The sequence below is a fragment of the Quercus suber genome, unplaced genomic scaffold (assembly GCF_002906115.3).
Source record: "Quercus suber isolate HL8 unplaced genomic scaffold, Cork oak 2.0 scaffold_159, whole genome shotgun sequence".
In the NCBI taxonomy this organism is placed as follows: Eukaryota; Viridiplantae; Streptophyta; class Magnoliopsida; order Fagales; family Fagaceae; genus Quercus; species Quercus suber.
In genome coordinates, this window is record NW_027069620.1 from 779,263 (window position 1) to 801,830 (window position 22,568).

Below are 22,568 nucleotides of genomic sequence, written 5' to 3' on the forward strand. Positions count from 1 at the left end.
AACAAGAGACTCCTGATTTTGCATTAGCCTCCAGCCTTGCTTAGCTAGCATGGCTAAATTGAATGCCCTTAGATCACGAAACCCCATACCACCCTTCTTTTTTAATTGAGATAGCATCCCCCAACTCTTCCAATGTATCTTTCTTTCATTTTCAGCTTGTCCCCACCAAAACCTTGCATTACATTTGGTTTAGTTCATCACATAATTTTACCAATAGTAAGAAAACACCCATTGTGTATGTCAAAATCGATTGAGCCACCGCCTTTATTAAAATTTCCTTCCCGGCTCTTGAGAGCAGCTTACCCTTCCAACCTTGCAATTTCCTCCAAACTTTATCCTTCAAATAAGCAAAGGCTTGGTACTTTGCCCGTCCCACCATCGTAGGCAGCCCTAAGTAGGTCTCAAAACACTCCACTTCCTTTACTCCAAAAGTAGATTTGATCCACTCCTTTTGTGTAACTGGTGTATTGCTACTAAAGAGAACTGATGATTTTTCCATATCTATGCATTGACCGGAAGCTTGTGCATATATATGTAGAATATCAGTGACTGCTGTGACCTCCCTTTGTGTGGCTTGGCAAAAGAGTAAAGAATCATCTGCAAACAGGAAGTGGGAAATCCTTGGTGCTCTCCTACAAATTGAAACACCATGAATACGCTCCTCCATTTCTACCTTTGCTAACAAAGCAGTAAAACCTTCTGCACATAAGAGAAACAAATAAGGCGAAAGAGGATCTCCTTGGCGGAGTCCTCTAGAGGGTGCAATACTTCCAAAAGGTTTACCATTTATGAGAACAGAGAATGAAGGAGTAGTAATGCATGTCATCACCCAGTTAATCCATATTTCAGGAAACCCCAATTTCAACATAATACCTCTTAGAAAGTCCCACTCCACCCGGTCATAAGCTTTACTTACATCAAGCTTCAGAGCCAAAGAACCCTTCTTCCCCTTTTTCCTCCCATGCATTGTATGCAAGGTTTCATATGCCACCAGCACATTATCTGTAATAAGTTGGCTTGGTACAAATGCACTCTGTGTAAGAAATATTATTTGAGGGAGCGCCTGCTTCAATCTATTGGCTAACACCTTTGAGATAATTTTATATATGACATTGCATAAAATGATTGGTCGAAAGTCTAACATTTTTTCAGATGATTTTACTTTGGGAATAAGCACAATATTTATATGGTTTATTTCAGACACCATATTACCAAATTGTAAGAAATCAAGTACAGCATAAAACCACATTATCCCCAACAATATGCCAAAATTTTTGATAAAATAATGCATTCATACCGTCGAGTCCGGGTGCCTTTGTCAGTCCCATTTGAAACAGTGCCTCCCTTATTTCATCTGCACTGACCTCCCTGGATAAAGACTGTCTCATCTCCTCTGTCACCTTACATGGGATTGCCTGTAAACATTCTTCAATTCGGTCACACTCTCCAGCACTAAACAAATTCCCAAAGTAACTGGTTGCTACCTGTGCAATGTCCTCTTGTCTGTCAACCCAATTGTCTCCTTCATCTCTAATCCCTTGTATAAAGTTCCTCCTTCTCCTTTGTAAGGCCTTTGAGTGAAAAAACTTTATATTTTTGTCACCATGCTTCAGCCAAGGTACCCGGGATCGCTGAGCCCAATAAATCTCTTGCTGCCTTAGTAAACTATCAAGCTTCTTACTCGCTTCCAACCATTCAGCTCTACTTTCCACTGTACATTCGGCTACCTGAAGCACTTCAACCCATTTTTGGAGTTTTTTAATCTCTTCAGCATCCGGATGTGTTCTAGATGACCCCCAAGCTTGCAGCTCATCACCACAGCTTTTTATTTTCTGCCTTACTGCTTCCAAACCCGAGCTGTCTTCAATATTCCTCTCCCAAACTTCCTTTATAACCCCCTCACAATCATCCCAAAGAAGCCATGATTCTTCAAACTTGAATCCATGTCCACCACTAGTTTTGCACCTATCCATGAGGGACTTTGTTTGGAGAATAATTGGTGCATGATCTGAGGTATGCAAAGATATGTGAGTTACTGTGGTCGGTGGAAACTTTTCTCTCCATTCTCCATTCGCCACAGCCTGATCCAAGCGCTCCCTTGTATTAGCTTCCTCGGGCCTTTTATTATTCCAAGTGTACTGATAACCTTTATACCCTAAATCTTTTAGCTCATTCATCTCCAGTGCTTCTCTGAACTCATCTATCAATCGAGCTTGTGGTGGGCGTTTGCTCAATTTTTCCGACGAGCTAAGAATAGCATTAAAGTCTCCTATACACATCCACGGTCTGTGCACAAAAGATCTAAGATGATTTAGCAAAATCCAAGACTTAAAACGTTGATCTGCTTCTGGCCATCCGTAGAAACACGTCAAATACCATGCAAAACCATCTGCCTCTCTCACTTTGACCATCACATGATGCATGGTGTAATTTATTAAATCAAGTTATACGTCCTCCTTCCATAATAAAGCTAAGCCACCTCCTGTGTTTGGTTGTTTCACTATAATCTTATTCCGAAAAGGTAAGTCCCCACACCATTCTTCAAAACCATCCTTGTCTAATCTTGTCTCCATTAGAAAACAAATGTTGGGAGCTTGATCCCGCACAATTTTGCGAAGACTCCGAACTGTCCAAGGGTTCCCAAGCCCTTGGCAGTTCCAGCTTAGAAGCCTCATTGCTCCGGCAAGGGTGTGTCTCCACCCTCGCCGATCTGTCAGTAATAATTGTTTGTTGCCCATCCACCTTTTGCTGCTTCAAAACCATTACGTCCAAGTCTTCGTAGTTGCCTTCTTTAGTGTATTGCATGGCCTTTCGTTTACCCAGCTGCTCCTTACTATTATTTCCATCACTTGATACAGGCCCACTTTCCATGTGCACAAAACGGGTCCATTTTGGTTTGGGCCTAATGCTAGTCCCATCCAGCCCGTTGACTTCTTTTCCATCCCCTTTCAATTTTGCTGATTCATCCCTACCCTTCAGCATTAACTCATGATTCACCTCTGCCACCTCACCCATAACTCCCCTTTCCACATTAACCTCGGTTTTGCCAGCCGTTACGTGAATATGTTGTTGAAAATCCGGATAACCTCCTTGATTCACGTTGTTTCCTTTTTCACATTCCATAATATGCTGCTAGGGTTTCGTCCTTGTTCATCTTGCACCGCTGTCTTCTTTTCCTTGTACGATGAAGCTCCACTTGTCTTCTCAACATTCTCATGCCCCTCTCCAACACCCTCCGATCCACTTGGCTTTGTTTTCCTTTGTGGAGACCGTGGACGCCCCCCCTACTACTCTAAGCCACTCCCCATATTGGAGTTGCACCGAATCCTCTCTTTTCTTAGCTGTAAAGTAACCTACACAATGTCGAATATCATGACCGAGGAATCCACAAAAGTGACAGAACAAAGGGAGCCGTTCGTATTTAAAAGTAACCCAGACTCGTTCGCCTTCCCATCCAGCCAGATAAGCCCCTCTTCTCAGTGGTTTCGATATTGGTAGTCCTACTCTCACTCTCATGAAATAATTTTGATCATCCTGTCTACTCCGTTTCTCAACTTCCTCCAGAACTCCCAATTTACTTCCCACCAATGCTGCCACCTGTGGGGATGACATGTCAAAAAGAACCCGCCAGATCTGAACCCACAAGGATGCATGGTCAATCTTTGCGTTACTAGCATTCATACCTTTTTGCCATCTTTTCAACATGAGCAATTGATTGTCAAATGTCCACAGCCCTCCCTTAAAGATCCGTTCTAGATCAAACTCGATTTGGAATTTGAATTGGAATAGATTTGATCCCACATCAACGATCTGCAGTTCTTTCTCCAACCCCCATGCTCTCCAAATAGTATTCTTAGCCGCCTTCTTATTGAAGGGCTTACAAGTGAGAAACTTTCCAATGAGACTCAAAGTGCAACTCTCTATTTTTGCCTTGCGTTCTTCATCAGGAATTGCAATAACATCTTCTTCATTCGCTGTTAACCGCATATTCTCCAAACTATCAATGACCTCCTCCGCCATGAGAGGGAATCGTGTGTTGCTAAAGAAAGAAAAGACAAAAAAGAATACCCTTAATCTTCCTAAGGGAGAAAGAAACTCGTACCTAACAAGGGAGAGAACTCTTACTAGAGGAGAAAGAACACACATTTAATTATGACTTTAGAGATGCTCTATTGTACCTTTTTCTGTCAAAGTCATTGTTAGAATTTTTCTCTCTCACTTGAAGTTTAAGGTTACGTATCGATAATACTTATTTTATTAAAATTAAAAAATTATTTTTAAAAATACTTAAAAACTTTTAATTGAAATATTAACGTAAAATTTATAAATAGTATTATAAAATTTATAAATAATACTAAAAAGTGTCCAAATAAGTAAAATAGTGTAATAATTTTCATTTCTAGTCTAACCCCAAACGCACACTTAAGTGCTGTTTTGAACAACGTTTTCTTATCATATATTCATATAAATCAAGCCAGAAACCGAAGCTTCAAATAGCGTTTTTAAAAAAAGAAAACCAAGCAAACTAGAAAAAACTATCACACTTGGCGGCAAGACAAGGCAATGACATTGAGAATCAAATATTCAAAAAAGAACCGCACCTTATGATCACGAGACAAGGCCAAAGCCACACCACCACTAAACAAGACAGCCCTACAATCCCCACAGTTAGCAACCACAAGCTCCTCCTCTCCCACCACCGCCACAACCTCCGTGGAACCCACCGTCCTCCCCACACCAACACCACCACCACCACCTACCACCTCCTCATCCATTTTACCAAAACAACCTTCCATCACTCTCTCCCAATACTCCGATAACCCTTCTAACTCTTCACCACTATTCTCACCCTCCTCCACCAAAATCCCATGCAACCTATCACTACAAGCCCTCGCCACGTGGCACCCTCCATGCCCATCGTACACTTCGAAAAAATCGTACTTTCCTCCAACGCCAACACCACCGCCACCTTTTTTGTTCATAATTCCTAGTTCAGCTCTCACCGCATCTTCCATCTCTCTCCTCCTCCCTATAACAGAAACCGAACCGTACGACAAAACCACCTCGTCTTTCTCCGAAGAAGACACAGACAATGATACCTACACCGAATCACCAACATCCTCCTCCTCCTCCTCTGATGTTTTCTTCGTTCGACACGTGTACTTCAGCCGCCGGACTTTGATTCTTCTCCGCCGAGCATTCTTCGTCCTCGTCACCGTGATCTGACTCATCTCCCCGGAATCTGACGTCATTCTCCGTAGATTCGTACCCTCTGGCCCATCAACGTGAGGCTTCGAAGCCTCTATCAACCTCATTTTTCTTTTATAGCGTAAAGTGGAATTCAAAGGTAGTAACTAGCTAATCTGTGTGTTATATAAAAAAGCATGAAATCTAAGCCGTTGAATTTTCACAATCCCGTTGGATTTGAAACAGATGGGCTTTGAAATCTTTTTGATGGACCAGTGGCTTGGATTTTTCAAAGAGAGACGTGGGTGACTGAGATTGGGTTGGTGGACACGTGTAACATAGAGTTTGGGCTTAGTGATTCGGTCCCGTAAAAGACTATCGTGGTACTGGGTCCCACGTAAAAAAAAAAAAAAAGTTGTGTTATGTCTCTAGACAAGTCATTACGTGGCGTCTCGTGTTTCGAGCGCCAATTCTGATTTATTGATGAGTCATTGGAGTCTTCGTTCTCTGACAATGAAGTGGGTTTTTTTTTTCAACTTTTTGGAAAATCAAATCAAGTCGCATTCAGAAGTGGTGGGAGAGTACACGTGTCGTGTTAGCCGGGGGGTCGCGTGCCGGAGCTGCACCTCGTACTTTGTGTCTCTGCCGATATTTCGTGTCGAGTTTCTTTTACTATGATTCTATGAATAATGTTTTTTTAATCTCGTTTTATTTTTTTAAAAAAATATTATTGTGTTGGTTTTGTGTCGAAAAAAAATGTATATTATATTATTTTGGATGGATGAAAATATCCCAAGAGGTATGATTGGGTTAACTGTTGAGGACGTTACTCACTCGTGAAAGTTGATTGGGTGCGGACTGCGGATATGGGGTTCTTCTTTTTGGGTGGGTTTTAGTATAAAAAAAAAAATAGTATGTACTTTTTTTATAAAAAAAACTTATTTAAATAATTTATATTTTTATTTTTGAGAAAATGTTAGAAATTAAACTAAACTTTAACAAACACAAAACACCTAAGTTAAAAGGATATTGCTACAAACAAAACAATTTTATAATAAATTTCTTTATTGTTGAGTTGGTTAGTTATTATTAATTTATATATATATATATATATCTATTATTATTAACTTTTCTTTATTATTGTTGGAAAATTATTTGGAAAGTTAAACACCTTATGAAAATTCTGAACTTCATCTGAAAGTTTCTTCATGACAGTCTTCCTGTGCTTACTATTTTGAATAATAGGGAATTGTTACTCCTTGTTGCCTTACGTGTGATAAAGATGATGAAACTATCATCCACCTCTTTCTCCATTGTTCTTTCTCTAGAGCTGTATGGCATGGATCAATTTTGGAAATTAGAGCCTCCTCTTTAAATGATGTTTCTGTAAAACAATGGATTATGGGATACCTGTCCTCTACTTACCCGTGGGAGCAGAGCAAGATGGAAATTTTACAGTCCTTCTTCACCATATTGTGGTCCATATGGATACATAGAAATTTGGTTCTTTATCAGGGCAAAACCCCTAACCCCATTGAAGTTGTTTTAACCTCCCAATCTCTCATTTGCAGGTATTAGGAAGCCTTCAAGAACTGCAAATCCCAAGTTCACAAACCCAATCAACAAACTCAGAGGCCCACAAATTGTGATTGGCAGCTCATCCTCAAGGTCGCAGCTCGCCGAAATAGGAGATCAAGGAGAAGTGGGTATGCGTATGAAGCTAGGGACATGGAGGGCAGAGTCATCATCACAAGTAGTGCCAGCAAAGGAAGACAGATCCTTTACCTAGCTCTTTTGGAAGCAGTGAGTGAGGCGGTTTATAAAGTAAAGAATTTGGGCTTTAATGAAGTTATCATCCTCAGTAATAGCAAAAGGCTGGAACAAATATGCAATAAAGCTCAGTCACCGAATTGGCAGGAGCTTCCTCTTATCTCAGACCTGATCCAGTTTCAACAGCAAGGCTTATAACTTTTTCCTTTGTTGTCCCTAACTTAGGTCTTTCTCGTGTAACTGAGTTAGCCTTTATTACTACTTTGTTTCCTGTTCACTTATGTAGACTAAATCTCAACTTGTCATGATTCTGTGACTTTGTATGTTTGTTTTAATGAATGTTTATTTAGTATAAAAAAAATTCTTTTATTATTAATAACTTGTCATCTAATAAAATTGTGAATTATCGTTCCTCTAAATTTATTGAACTTAAAAAGAATGCTTCGAGCTCGTAAGATTGAGTTGGACTTGCTCAACTTGGAGGAATTCAACAAAAACACATATATAATAGGAGTAATGGGTTCTCGTTTAAAAACGTAGTCTAACATACTTGTTTAAAGCCCACTATTGCTTCACCTCTTTGCCACCATTCACCATTTGAGCTTTTGAGGTAATTTGTCAGATCGGGTAAAAATCTCACTAAATCTTGCTAGATCTCCATCAAATTAATGAGATATTCATTGGATTAGGCAAGATATACTCTAGATACAATGGAGATCTCATAATCTTTCCATGACATTACCATGGACGAGAAGATTGATGATTTCTATAGATCCAAACACTGGGATTCCCACAACTTGCTAGGCAACAACTTCTACACCAAAAATGGCATTTGTTGTGGGGTTTTTGAAACCGTCTTTAGTCAAGTCAAGTGATCGATTGGTGGGGGAATTCAATTGAACTCAACTTGTGGACACACTAGGATAGATCATCTTATATAACAACCTACAACGAATATTTTAAAAACATAATGCAAAAAAGCAAAAAAAAGACAAAAAAAAAAAAAAAAGTTTGAACTCTAAAGTTTTAATGTTAGAGCAAAGTTCAACATATATGCCTTCTTTTTTTTTTTTTTTTTGAAAACCATATATGCCTTTTGTAAGGACCAAAAATTCGTTTGTACAACAACCCTCTTTAAATGATAAACTAGCTTGATGAAACTTGGTCCAAAACATAGAATTTATAAGAGATGGGATAGCACAGCAAGTGTGGATTACACATTATCAAGGCATTGTAAAAAAAAAAAAAAAAAAAATCCTTCTTTGTTACACTTGTTTGTTATGATCAAAGTTAGTAATATATGGAATTCTTTGTTGTAAGCAGTTTATGTCTTTCGAAGGACTCTCTAAAAATTCAACATAAAAAAAAAGGATAAATAATAATAGTAATAAACAATGAGTAGAAGTATGCTAGAGAATTGGTAGCGACTTTCCAATTTTTTCACCTTATATTAGTATAAGAACGTATTTTAGGTTGTCGATCTAGTGATTTTTTCACCTTATTTCCTCTCATTTATTCTCTCTCTTTCTCTGCATTTTCACGATTTTAGGTTGTCGATCTAGTGATTTTGGGTTGGAGTTTTCTATGTTGGTGGGTTTGGGTTTGTTGTGTTGTGGGGTGTGGGCGCGATTTGGGTCACCGATCTTGGATTTTAGTGAAGAGAAATCGTTGTTAATAGTGGTGGCGAGTGGTGGAGCATGGAAGCTTCTTTGTTTGGATCAGTGAGAGAAAGTTGGGTTAGTGGAGAGAAAGAAAGGCACCTTTGGTGATGGCGGGCGGTTACAAATTAATAGCATGTTATATTGGTTTAAAATAATAAGATATCATACAAAAACGCTCCAAATTAGGATACAAATTAAGTAATTACTATGTTTGGTTTTAGCATCACTCAAAACTCTAACCAATATCTCACATCCTATTCTCTATTTTTATCTTAACTCACTCCCAATTTGTTTAGCTAAAAAATTGGCTTCAACTTTTGGCCTAAAAACTCAACTTTAACTCAAAATGGTGGAGTCTACATGTTTGATTGGGTCAGAACGGTCCTCCCTCATTACCCGTGTGAACATTCCCTCTCCATAGTTGAGACAACCCTCTAAGGAACCAAAGAAGCCAAACCCAACATCCAGCTAAAAAAACTCAGCCACCCCGCCTCCTACCACAATTGACAACCACAAACCCACCAATCGCAACCTAAAAACCCGCCGATTGTAACCCTAAAAAACCTAACCCATCATTGTTGTTTTCCATCCACCACCGCACAAATCACAACAAATCAAACCCATACACCATAGAAGATCGACTCACACCACTACCTCCTTCAACACCACAACAAATTACCCCATAAAACCATAAACTCTAAAAAAACAAATTCCAAACCCAGAAAGCACATCAAAACCAAATCTAAACGCAAATCACAACCAAAATTGGAGCTCTAATCTATTTATAAGCCTTCGCATCATCATCGAAGTCTGATCTTTTTATGTTGTGAGACTGCAAGAGAGAGAGAGAGAGAGAGAGAGAGAGAGAGAGAGAGAGAGAGAGAGAGAGAGAGAGAGAGAGAAAAGAAGAAGCTGAGAGAAGATCTAGCATGAAGAAGAAAGAAAGAAAGAAAGAAAGAAAGAGAAAAGAAGAAAGAGAAGAAGCATATAAACTGAAAAAGAAATAAAGAGAAAAGAAGAAAGAGAATAAGAGTATAAATTGAAGGAGGAAAAAAAAAAAAAAAAAGGAAGAAGAAGAAAGAGGGCGTTGGGTGTCTGACTTGATGTTGGCTTGACACTGAGATGGGTCTCATGCGTTTGCATAAATTTACAAAAAAGCTATCATAACATATAACTCTTCACTTGAAAATATCAGAAACTTGTTCTCAATTTTCACAACTCAAACTCACTTTTTTAAGTATTGAGTTATGAAAACTAACCCAAACAAACTAAATTGTGGTGGGGGTACAAAATTTGAGAATTGAGTTATGAAAACTGAGATTTGGAGGATGGAAACTAGCAAATCAAACATAGCCTAAGTTCACAACCAAACAAAAAAGGTAAATAGGTTTATTGCAATACATATTATGTGGTATTGTATGCCTAGTTTAATGACTCGAGGGTTCTAGTTTCTCGAAACTTTTCATTAAGAAAAAATTGATATATGAGAGTTACAAATTAAAACATTAGCTTTGAACGAGAAATAGCAACTACATAAGGTGGCAATGGGGCGAGACAAGCCTAAGTCATGGGTATCCCACCCTTACCCTTGAAAAGGTTACTCTCCAAACTAGTTTGGAGAAAAATCCTTCAAACTCTTCTTATATTTTTTTATTGGAGGTGAATTTTGAAAATCTAATCATTGGATTACATGTTCTTATTATATCCTTCAAGCTTACAAAATTTTAAGAAAATCAAATATCAATAGTCATATCGTCAATTACATGTTTAAATTTCGAGTTTTTGTAGTAAAAAATTATACATAAAAAATAAGTTTATTGATCAAATAGTAAATAAAATTCGATTTAAACGAAATTTGACATGCATGTTAAGAATATAAAGAACATGCGATCAAACAGTTAGATTTCCAAAATTCACATTCAATAAAAAGATATAAAAGGAGTTTGAAATGTTTCTCTCCAAACTAGTTTGAAAAAAAATCTTGTCTCCCTTGCCCCATAGGTGATTTCCTTACCCTGCCACCCACCATGCCCTATCCCTACCCTAATCTAAGGACCCTACCTCACTTGCCTCACCATGTTTTAGGAGTTTTAGTCGTTGATGATGATGGCATGAGGAAGGATGGTGCTTGAGCAGCATTAGGCCAGTCATAAGGCTTTATGTCTCCTTAACACACCAATGTCTCCTCAAGCTAGATTCTAAATGCTCCTAAGTGTTCTTTAAAGGGGGACATGTTTGACATGTCCGATTCCCCAGCTCGAGTTGGATCGATAAGCTGTGGATAGAGGCAGCATGTTGAGGCACCTTGCTCCACATGGTGCCCCAAGGCCATGGCATGGGAGGGCCATGGTGGGCAGAGTTGGTTTCATAATGGATGGTAGTAGGTGGTGTCGACCCATGAGTGGTGGTGCATGGCATTGGTGACTTGATGGTTGGTTGCTTGTGCATGGGCTTGGTAGCTTATGTGCAAGGCAGGGTTGGGTTGCCATGATGATGTGCAATCAGATGTTGTGTGAAAGGCATGGGTTTGTGAGTTTTGCTTTAGTGCATGGATAGATGCTAGTGGGCTGATGGGCAGTTACCTTATGTGTGTGTTGCATATGGACAGGCTGCATAGGCTATGTGGCTAATGGCGGATGGCTTAGGCATGGGCCAAGCCTCCCAAAACATGGATGGACATGTTGTGTAGGCTGCTAGGTGATGGATAGAAGCCCCATGATATGCTGAGACATGGGCTATGACATGTGCTGATGTGCAATAGCAGTTACAAGCAGTTCTTGGTGTTCCTGATGTTCTAGTCTGCTGTGTAGGGGCTGGAAACATGGAGAATGAGCTAATACAACAGCAGTTGATGGTGTCTTAAGTCAGACCCAAGTGACAGATTGTCCAAAATTCAATTATTTCTGCATATTTGACCTTTATATTATTGGGAGTGTCAACAGCAAATTGTGTATTTTGCTTTTATGTTGTTGGGAGTGTCAACAGCAAATTTTGTATTTTGCTTTAGAGAGAATTTTGGGTATTTCTCCAAGCTTTGTAACTTGTAAAGGTTTTCTTTGTACTTGAGATTGAGTAATAAAGGTTGGGGGTGGTTTCCTGCAAACATAGTGTGTGTACTGTGTGAGTGTGTCCTTAATAATTTGTTCTAAGTGTTTCAGTCATGTGTGTGTGTGGTGTTGGCTGAGACTAAGTTATGAACTTAGGGCCATCACAAGCAGGCAATTGGAGAGAAAAATTGACCTTGTAACACCATGCACTGCACCTAATAACAAACTTATATTAGAATTAAAGAATAAACTTGTTTGGAACTACTTGGACAAGTTCAGTGGCTATGTCTTTCACGCTAGATTTAACATTCATTTCATTTGGCTTATAATGGTACTAGCAATAACATTGACAAGAAACACATTCCAGATATTGAAAAGAAAAACATTATAGAACGCTTTCTCCTTTCTCTTATTGCGGGAAATAGATTTCTCTATTGATGAAAATAACATCATTTATATGGGGAACACCTTACAAAACTAAACTCAAGACAATGCTTGGAAGGTAACCTATTACTAGCTCGCTATATTTCTTGCGCCAAGGCACATAATAAATTTACATTGCGATGACAGCCCCAAGAGAAAATTTCTTTAGGCTAATCTAAATCAAGGTGCTTGGTGCTTGGTTTTTCTTTCCCAATTATAATTCAAGCCTTCTTAATAATTTTAAAATGTACCAAGATTGAGGGATTATAAGAATATTCAATTTCTCGCAATAAACCTATGACTAAAAGTTAGAGAAAACTGAGAACATAATACCAAAATCAGGCTGGTGGTTGGATAAGAGAAAGAAATATCATTAGTTTACTCATCAATTGAATGCACTGTTCAAAAAAATTTTGTATCTATGATGGAAAAAGGATGAAGATGCTCTACTAAAGGCCCTATTAAAACACATTCGTTAATAACGATGGAATTGGAAGAACAATCTCTGTATCATGCTCTAAATACACAATCAAATCAATAATTAAATAACTTGGCAAACAACTAAAATGTTGAAGCCACATGAATAAACAGAAAGCACAACTAATATCTCTAAAAGGGAGACAAGTAGAGGTCTCAATACCTTATAGTATTAAAAAAAATTCCAATAATTTAAAATGAAAAAATTGTAGTAATAAATTGATAATTTCAAATGTGCAATTTATTACAATGAAAATCTTGCAGTGAAATTGCAACGAAGATATATTATTGTAATAATCTCTTAACAATTATTTTACAATCTATTACAATGACAAACATGAAGTAATAGGAAATTAAATGATAATATCATTGCAAGAACTTGACTAGAATTATTTTTGTAAATTATTTGTAATCTATTATAATAAGAGACCCCATGTTCTTAATATATATATATATATATATATAATAAAATAAACCCTAAAAAAAAAAGGCCTCATTGCACATGCAAAGCGCATGTGATGATATAAAGTATTTTTATTAAGGTTCTTAAAAGACCAATCCAGCTTCACCCAAACGGTTGCAAACAGTTTTGATTGAGAGGGAGTTGACAATGAATTGGACAATGTTAGAAAAAATGGGATGGGTTGGGGTTTTGAGTTGATCAAATGGGCTTGGCTAAAGTGGGCGAGCTATAGTTCTGCTTGTGTGCGTTTTTGTAAGGGTCTGTAATGCATTGACGTTAGGGCTGTAAATGAATCGAGCTTTGTCAAGTAATGTATATTCAAGCTTGACTTATCAGGAAAAGTCAAAAGTTTGAGCTTGGCTTGAGCTTGTGACAATGGTGTCTCCAGGAATTTTTCCCAAAATGTTCCTTAAAAAGCATAAATTACACAATCTAATAAAAAGAGAAGTTCATTTATTGACAACAACAATAATAAAAAAACACGCAAATACATAAAGTTTACACTTGTCTTCTACGAGTTTTCATATTTTAAAATTGTTGTATGATAGTCTCATTATCAATGCTACAAGCTACATCTCTTTCAATATACACAATCAAGCAATCATTCATCCACTGATCTCCCATTCGATTGCGCAGTTCATTCTTTATATATTTCATTGCTAAAAAACTTCTTTCTACTATTGCAGTAGCGACAGGAAGATTCAAAACTAACTTTACAAGCAAATAGACTAATGGATAAGTTTCATGCTTCCCTGTGTTCACTAACTTTTCAGCAAGTTCACTAACTCCTTGAAACTCTAAAAACAAATCATTGTTGCGTATATCAAAAATGTAATTCTGAAGTTAAGAGTCAAGTGCCAAGATATTTGTCCCAACAAAATCAGATAGATAGAGCTTTGCTAGACGTATCAACTTTTACCTATCAAAAGTCACAAATGAATCACTTGAATTCAAGCAAGCCATATAAAATAGCAAATCGGTATTCGCTTCTAAAAAACAGTTGTTAAGCTCTTAAAGTTGCATATCTATGACTATGTCGAATAGCTCAACACGATAATGATGTAAATTTGTATTTTGTTGGGTGTTGCGTTGCGTTGCGGCCTCCCACTAACTACAAATATTTCATCCATGTTAAAGATAAAAATATCATGTGTGGTACAAAATGAAAATACTTCAGTCAATAAAGATATCCATTCATCATCTCTCATCACTTGCAATTGTTGCTTAGACACTTTAACAAGATCCATAGAATTTACTATATCATTGACTATATCTTGATTTTTTTTTTGCAATGCTATTGACAACTCATTTGTGATCCCTAAAATATTTTTCATCAAGTGTAGAGTAAAGACAAATTCAAAAGATAGAATTAACATCATAATAGATCGAGCTTCAACTTTTTGGTCGGAGAGGCTATCTTCTTCAATAATCTCAAGTACATTAACAACAGTAGAGAACATCAAAATTAAGTTGAGAATAGTCCTATAATATGATTCCCAACATGTATCACCAAGACATTTAAGATGTGTCTCTTGATTCAAACATTGCCCACTTCTACGTACACCATTCGCTAAATCTTTTTTAATTTTGGCAAATTGTGCATCTCGAAGAGCATCTCGTCTCTTACAAAAGCCTCCAACAACAATTACTAAATTACTAACCATATAAAAAAATTCAGCAATATTAATGTGATTTTTAGCAACGGCAACAAATGTCAATTGAAGTTGATGAGTAAAACAATGGACATAAAATGTTGATTTATTCTCTTTCAAAATTAAAGTTTTGAGACCTTATATAGTAACAAGTGTCAATTGAACTTGACTCAAGTCGTGCGTGTGAAAGAGTTTGCCGAGTTGGAAGTTCCGAGACCTTATACAGGACTTGAGGAAGAGGGAGTAGGTGGTGAGGTCTGGGTGGGTACCCTTTTGGGCCATGAGATCGAGGGTGGAGATTGCTTGTGGAGGTGGCCCACATTGAGGTGGTGGATTAGACGGTGGTTAAGGGGTTCAGAGTTTGGATTTAGTGGTGATGATGATTGAAGGTTTTGGCGGGAATGAGTTGAGGGTTTGATCGAAGGTAATAAATAAAGGTAGTTTGGAGATAGACGAAATAGAGAAGCCTAGCATATTGATATTGGTTCCAACGGGCTACAATTATACAAGAGGCTTGGGTTTTGTTTGTTTGTTTATTTTTATTTTTTAAAAATGTATTTTTTTTATTATATAAAATATAAATATGAATATCTAATAGGCCAAAAACATATTGATCCCTTATGATTAAATTAATTGATTAATTAGTCAAGTTATTAATTAATCAAATTAACATACAAAACGTAAGATAACATAAACAAATCACCAATTAAACTAAGTGCAGTGAAAAATAAATATGACACGGTGATTTGTTTACGAATAGGAAAAACCTATACGGAAAAAATCCCACCTGGTGATTTTAAGGTTACCACTCTCGAAATTCCACTATTATCATAACAAGCGATTACAAGTAAAGGAATCTCAGTACCTTATACCAACCTACAGTTGAACCCTTACCCTAATACCCAATTGGACTTGTTCTGTAGTGACAATTTCTCCTTTTGATGCACGGCTCCTAAGTACATGACTAACCAATTGTGCGGATCCTAGCACACGACTTCAATCACCAACTAGAGAAGATTGTTGGTTGCAAAGTTCTTCAGTTCATCCTATACGATGAAGATCAAGAAGATACTTGGTTACAAAACCCTATGATGCACATATACAACAACTTCTTCAAGAATGATGAATTATGAAAAAACTTTGTCTCTGGTCACAATTTGCTTGAATAGACTTTACTCAATACTTGTGCAACTTGTGAACTCTTTGACGGCCCTTAAAATAATCCTTTTATATGTCTAGGGTTAGGAGAAAAGAAAGCCCAAAGACAAATTCGCAGATTCCAAGAAAATCATATCAAAATTCTGAATTTCATAAACCTCGATAGATAGGAGGTGTCGAGCACACGGGCTCAACAACTTCTTAAACCTCGACACATGCTAACTGTCGAGTTTTAAAGAACTTGCACTTCTTCAGCTTGTTTCTTGGACAGACTTGATGACTTCAACACTTGATCTTTGAAATGCACTATATTATAAGTATATAGGTTATACATACTTCAAATATATACATGTGGATAATATCATAGGTATATATGGTTTACATACTTCAAATATATACATGTGCTTTGAGAAGCACCATATGATAAGTATATATAATGTGCAAAAAGAAACCCAAAATGTTGATTTGTAATAATAGGCACATAATGGAGTAACAAAAATGAGGTAATGTTTTTATGGCTTCATTTAGTTATATGAAAAGACAAAGTGATACATTATATATGAATAATGTATCACTTTGTCTTTTGCATGTGCTTATTTTTTTTTACACAGTTCCAAAAGGAGATGTCTTGCATTACATAGTTCTTTTTGAACTTCATTTTCATGGATTTTCTTGAGGCGAATCATGAATGGCAACAATGTTGAACTTATAGCATTGGCTCTGTAGGGGTGTCTAGCTTTATTGCTCTCACTTGGATGAGAAAATTCTTATCAGCGGAGAGCTTGACAAAGCTTTCAATATTTTTGATTCCATCCTATAACCAAATAAGTACACTTAATTAAACTAAAATAAGGAGTTGATCAAACTTAAATTTAGAGGCTTGAGTTCTCTCCACTACAAATCATAGTGTAGGAAGAAATCATAGAATGCAGCACGCAGAAAATGTGTAGGAACCAGAAAATGTGCAGCAACCAAAAAATGCAAGCAGTAAATGGGCAGGAACCAGAAAATGTAAGCAGAAAATGCGCAGGAACCAAAAAATGCAAGCAGAAAATGTGCAGCAACCAGAAAATGCAAGCAGAAAATGGGCAGCAACCATAAAATGTGAGCAGAAAATGCGCAGCAACCAGAAAATGCAGCAACATGCAGGAAGAAATTACAGTATGTAGCAACCAGAAAATGCGCAGCAACCAGAAATGCAACCAGAAAAAGCGCAGCAAGCAGAAAATGTAGCAACCCAGAAATCAGATAATGCAGCAACACGCAGGAAGAAATCATAGAATGTAGTAACCAGAAAATGTGCAGCAACCCAGAAAGCAGAAAATGCAGCAACCCAGAAAAGAAAACTCAAACATAGACCAACGAAAAAAACCGAGAACAACACAGAACAGTTATCCAGAAAACACAAGCAGACCAACCAGAAAAGAAAAAAAACCTAGAACATCAACCCAAAAAACACTAACAGACCCAGAAAACACAAACCCACAACAGAAAATATTTTGGGATGGCTTTTATAGTTATTTTAAAAACAAATCCTAAAATTAACCATACAAAGTGCAAATGAAAGAGTTTTTTGTAATTTATGCTTAAATGTTTCTATTTATTTAAAGATTAGTTATGATTGTTTATTACCTCTATAGTCTCATTCATTAGCTTAATTGCTGAGCATGATAAAAACTTTTCAGCCTCATCTCCAAATAGAGTTGCCATTAAATGTCCAGTTGCATCGTCCAACTTAACTTCAAGTCGACATCTAGAAGTTGGACAACGAAATTAATAATCAATTGGATACAAATATAAATTTAAGATTAACTGATTTTTTTTTATCCATATCATTACTGTTACAAAGGGGTTTTTAGTAGTGTACATACCGTGGATTTGCAACAGCCTTTTCCTTGCAATATAAGCATGAAAATTCTTCATTATAGTCTACACCAGTGGCTTGGTGACACTTACTGCAAGCCATGTACCAAAATTGTTGGTCCAACTTTGTAATGGATATTGTTTCATTTATCCAAAAGTTGGATCGCTGCATCAATTGATTGTTACACATTTCCATTGTTTAGTTTTTTGTTTATTTTTATTTTTATTTTTATTTTTATTGAATCTAAACGAAAGAGACTATAATAAGAGGTAGAAATAGATATCACCGTTTGAACCAAAGTTGCTATTAAAGCAATCTCAGTAATATTTTCTATTATTGGTGCCAGGGAGCTTGATGAAGCTGTGAGATAGTGTTTTTCAGTGATTATCTCATTCAGCTGCTTTTCCTTTTCAGTGGCCCTATGAAAAATAAAAATGCATATATTGCAAGGATTATAACAGTAAACGAATAATACTGTTCCAATGACTAAAATGTTTTAAATTTTTATGTTAATTTTCATTGTATTCTATATAGAGAAAGAAGTTGTAATGAAATGAATTGCAATACAAGAGGCAACATTTATGAAGATAACACTGTGAACTTACAAATAATATATAAAATAAATAAATAAAATGCATACACACATAAACAAAGGATAAACAAAACATAACAAGAAAAATGCATCATCTGAAAATTGATTATATTTCTTCACAAAATGCTTGCATCATTGCTCTGACAATTGAAAGCTTGATGTTACAAGCAAATCACATTGCTCTAGCAATTGAAAATTGAACAAGCAAAAAAAATGATTCAAAGTTTCTTGATTCTTTATCTCTATAAAACAGAAGGTAAAGATATACTCTATTTTTTGTGTAGTGAGTTGGGCATTTTGAACCAGTTTCAACAAGATCGTTAATGGTGAAATTAAGAAGGTAGTTAAATTTCATGAATTAAATTACAAATAGCATAATCAAAACTTATTTTTTATATTGATAAATACATTAACATTGGTCATTACTTCTGAAAACTCCAAGAAAGTCACAATAACAATAGAGGTAAAGATATAATATTTTTATATTGATTAATATTTTTATATAGAAGGTTTCCATTAGTATTATAGATAAGCCTCATGGCCTTTAACTGTCATGTGAAGTTAGAGCAACGTTATATAATTAGGAATGATTTAAGATAGGCTTGTAAATGCAAAAATAAAAAATAAAGTAAAGCCAATATATAACATAATCGAATGATGATTTTCAATTAGTTGGAGATTTTTAAAAGTGTAATATACACAAGGTGTTTGGTTGTGTATAGAGGTAAAAAAATAAAAAGGGAAGAAAGGAGTCTATTTGTTTTAGTAGATTGTTGATGCACATCAGTCCTAAAGTTTGCTAAAGACTAATGCATTTATAAATTGAATTGAAGTCATTTTGCTCAATGCTTTAAAAGTGGATATTAATCACTTATATGTAGTATAGAATTTAAAAGAGATGCATAATGTACCAGGTTTGTAATGCAGTTGCTTCAGGATTGCGTGGATCAATGATGAAGGAACTTGATGATCACCTTTGGTCAGGAAAACAAAAAATAAACATTATATGTAAGACCCAAGTACAAAAACACAGCACTACAGCTAGTTTGGTTATTTAAATAGAATTTTTCATTTTTCAAAAAATCAAATCAACAAATTAAGCCACAATCCAATTCAAGTCAATAAAACCAACATCAAGCTACTTGGAACAGCTATACAGTTAACACTAACAATACACAATAATAGTTCCAAAAAGTTATTTACAGGGCCTAAACAAATGGTGGAAAACTATTACACACAAGTCACATATCAAACAATTTCCCTAGACTCAAGTGACAGACTTTGCATGGACTACTCACTAACAACTCTCCAAAATCAATAATCTCTAAGAAAAATTCAGCAAAAAAATGATGACATGATTAGGTTAATTGAGTTCTATAATGCTAGAAAATATGCATGTTTTTCTTATAGTTCTCACAAATGAGAAAGATTTTAAATTCAGCAGACTAAACTCTCATTAGATTGAGGTCCTTTAGCTGGCTGTCATACCAAAGAAAAAAACAAAAGCAATACAAAATTTAAGGAGGGTAGGAAAGAAGAATGCAATCACTAATCTATAAGTATCGGTACATACAAGAACTACCAATTTCATTAACATTTCAAACTCTGTTTTAAATTGTTCAAGGTGTAGTCTAAAAATTCCCCATGCAAATAAGCTTTAGCCATCTAATTGTATGATAGTGTTTTAGGGGTAAAATGAATATAATTGATTAGGATAAGGGAATTACAGATTTAGGTAACTACTATAATATGTTCTCATCACTTAATATGCTCCATATTATATATAAAAAAATAATTTATTCACACATCCAATGTTAGAGCACAGATGACAGCATCCTCTAAAATTAAAATAAATAAAAATGTAGGTGATTGCTTTTTGATAAATCAATAAATTTCAACTGAACAAAACATATGTATAGGCAATTTTCATAGACTTAAACAATGGAATTTGTATGGATTACTCATTAACAACTAGCAAAAATTAATAATCTCCTTAAGAACTATTGAGCAAAATAATAACATGATGAGTTTACAACTTTTATAATTGAACAAAACGTGTATATTTCTCTTACATTTTTCACAAATGAGCAAGATTTCCTAATTCAGCAGGCTGAGCTCCAATTAGACTGACATCCTTTAGCTAGCTGTCATACCAAATAAATAAAAAAATATGAAACAATAATATAAAATATTTGTTTAAAAATATATATATATATCACCAAATTGAAAACAAAATTAAACGGAAGAGAGATATAAAATACCAAAGGTCACTAATTTTTTAATATTGTTAAAAAATGAATTGATATGTTGTAGGCTCCAGATTAATAGAAGAAGGGGAAAACAAAGTATTATGAATATATATTATTAGTTTTACTCATCCCAATTTGGTCGCTTTACATCCCATATTCCAAAGCAAACACTTTTAGAAAACAAAGCTGACTTTAATAACATGCATGTATAAAAATAAATATTCAACAACCACTCCATATTTCTTCATCAAATGTTTAATGGAACAAAAATAAAATGATAATCAATCTTTTAAAACACTAAAACATGAATTCAAATAAGGGTTGTTCTTTTTATCCCTCTTAGTTAACAATTCCATCAAACTCTTTTTTAATGCATCCTAAAACTATTACAATTCACATATCAATAATCCACAAGAAAACTTTTGGTCAAGAAAAAAAAAATAAACATTATATGTAAGACCCAAGTACAAAAACACAGCACTACAGCTAGTTTGGTTATTTAAATAGAATTTTTCATTTTTCAAAAATCAAATCAACAAATTAAGCCACAATCCAACTCAAGTCAATAAAACCAACATCAAGCTACTTGGAACAGCTATACAGTTAACACTAACCGTACACAATAATAGTTCCTAAAAGCTATTTATAGGGCCTACATAAACAGCGGAAAACTATCACACACAAGTCATATATCAAACAATTTCCCTAGACTCAAGCGACAGACTTTGCATGGACTACTCATTAACAACTCTCCAAAATCAATAATCTCTAAGAAAAATTCAGCAAAAAAATGATGACGTGATTAGGTTAATTGACTTCTATAATGCTAGAAAACATGCATGTTTTTCTTATAGTTCTCATATAAGCTTCAGCCATCCAATTATAAAATTCCCCATGCAAATAAGCTTCAGCCATCCAATTATATGATAGTGTTTTAGGGGTAAAACGAATAAAATTGATTAGGATAAGGGAATTATAGATTTAGGTAACTAATCTAATACGTTCCCATCACTTAATATGCTACATATTATGTATAAAAAAATAATTTATTCACACATCCAATGTTAGAGCACAAATGATAGCATCCTCTAAAATTAAAATAAATAAAAATGTAGGTGATTGCTTTTTGATAAATCAGTAAATTTTCACTGAACAAAACAAAGAAATATACAAATTAACATTCCTATGAGACAGTAGAACGAAACATATCACAAATCCCAAGCTAAAAGTACAAGAGAAAACACTAAGGCAATTGCAAAATAGCAAAATAAGCACAAAAAAAAAAAGGATAAAGCACAGTGTAGGTCCTGAAACAATTAGAGGCTTTCTAGTTAAAAAGACAAAATAAAAAGTATTTGTTTTAAGTAAAAGACTCACCAGTGATTTGCTAATTGAATAAACCAAAGAAAAATTTAGAGATATAAAATACTAAAATTCGTAAATTTGTTAAATATATATATATATATATATTTTTTAAATTAATGTATTGTAAGATTTAGTTAATAAAACTAAAGGAGGAAATCCGTCTGCATCTATGAATGTTTTTCTAACTGCATTCAAAGTTCCAAATACCATTAGAATTCTACTAAGGCCTCAAAAGCAAAGAAAAAAAACAAACTGTTCAGTGCTTGGCACTTGAGTATGTTATACACATCAAGAATTAGAGTACTTTCCCTCCCTCCCCCCTCTATCCAAAATAAAGTGCCATATCATGGAAGTCATCACCTCATGTTATGCATTTCTGCCTGTGCTACTGAATTCCCTTCATTTGTTGACCTATTGTCAAAACTATATTATGCTTAATCACTTCTCTTCTAATTGCTTCCACCCAAGGGTATAGGCAAGGTAATCAGACCCAAAAGAAGGTTACCCTTCCAAACTCTATCAACATCTGGCATATGCATCCAATGCAATGCCCATCTCTTAAACAACATGAAAAAAACTCCATTCCAAAGGAAAACAGAAAACTTTTCTTTTTTGATAAATCAGTAAGATTTCATATAAAAAAAAAAAAAAAAAAAAAAA

General features: G+C 35.3%; 3 protein-coding genes and 1 pseudogene across 9 annotated transcripts in view; all 4 read right to left on the minus strand.

Annotated features, from left to right (window-relative positions):
• Positions 1–420: 420 nt before the first annotated feature.
• LOC112033392 (uncharacterized) lies at positions 421–4,179 on the minus strand. Its single transcript, XM_065777560.1, has 2 exons — positions 1,485–4,179; positions 421–1,415 (listed from the first exon to the last, which is right to left on the minus strand). The coding sequence occupies exons 1-2, from the start codon at positions 2,421–2,423 to the stop codon at positions 1,227–1,229; spliced, it is 1,128 nt and encodes a 375-aa protein (XP_065633632.1). The 5' UTR covers positions 2,424–4,179; the 3' UTR covers positions 421–1,226.
• LOC111992570 (uncharacterized) lies at positions 3,214–4,020 on the minus strand. The gene has a single exon (XM_024024451.1). The coding sequence runs from the start codon at positions 4,018–4,020 to the stop codon at positions 3,214–3,216; it is 807 nt and encodes a 268-aa protein (XP_023880219.1).
• A 236-nt stretch (positions 4,180–4,415) lies between the features above and the next one.
• LOC111992580 (protein phosphatase 2C 51-like) lies at positions 4,416–5,492 on the minus strand (annotated as a pseudogene).
• Positions 5,493–15,637: 10,145 nt separating this feature from the next.
• The window catches only part of LOC112027984 (replication protein A 70 kDa DNA-binding subunit B), an 8,959-nt gene continuing 2,028 nt past the window's right edge, over positions 15,638–22,568 (minus strand). For 2 of the 7 annotated variants that reach the window (XM_065777572.1, XM_065777570.1), the window contains 5 exons: positions 20,367–20,438; positions 19,206–19,268; positions 17,710–18,121; positions 17,471–17,591; positions 15,638–16,652 (listed from right to left, as the gene is read on the minus strand). In XM_065777572.1, coding sequence (XP_065633644.1) covers positions 16,545–16,652; positions 17,471–17,591; positions 17,710–17,897 — 417 coding nt within the window. In that variant the 5' untranslated portion in view covers positions 17,898–18,121; positions 19,206–19,268; positions 20,367–20,438 and the 3' untranslated portion in view covers positions 15,638–16,544. The remainder of the gene's footprint in view (positions 16,653–17,470; positions 17,592–17,709; positions 18,122–19,205; positions 19,269–20,366; positions 20,439–22,568) is intronic. The other 5 variants (XM_065777573.1, XR_010630495.1, XR_002884569.2 and 2 more) reach the window with 5 other exon arrangements.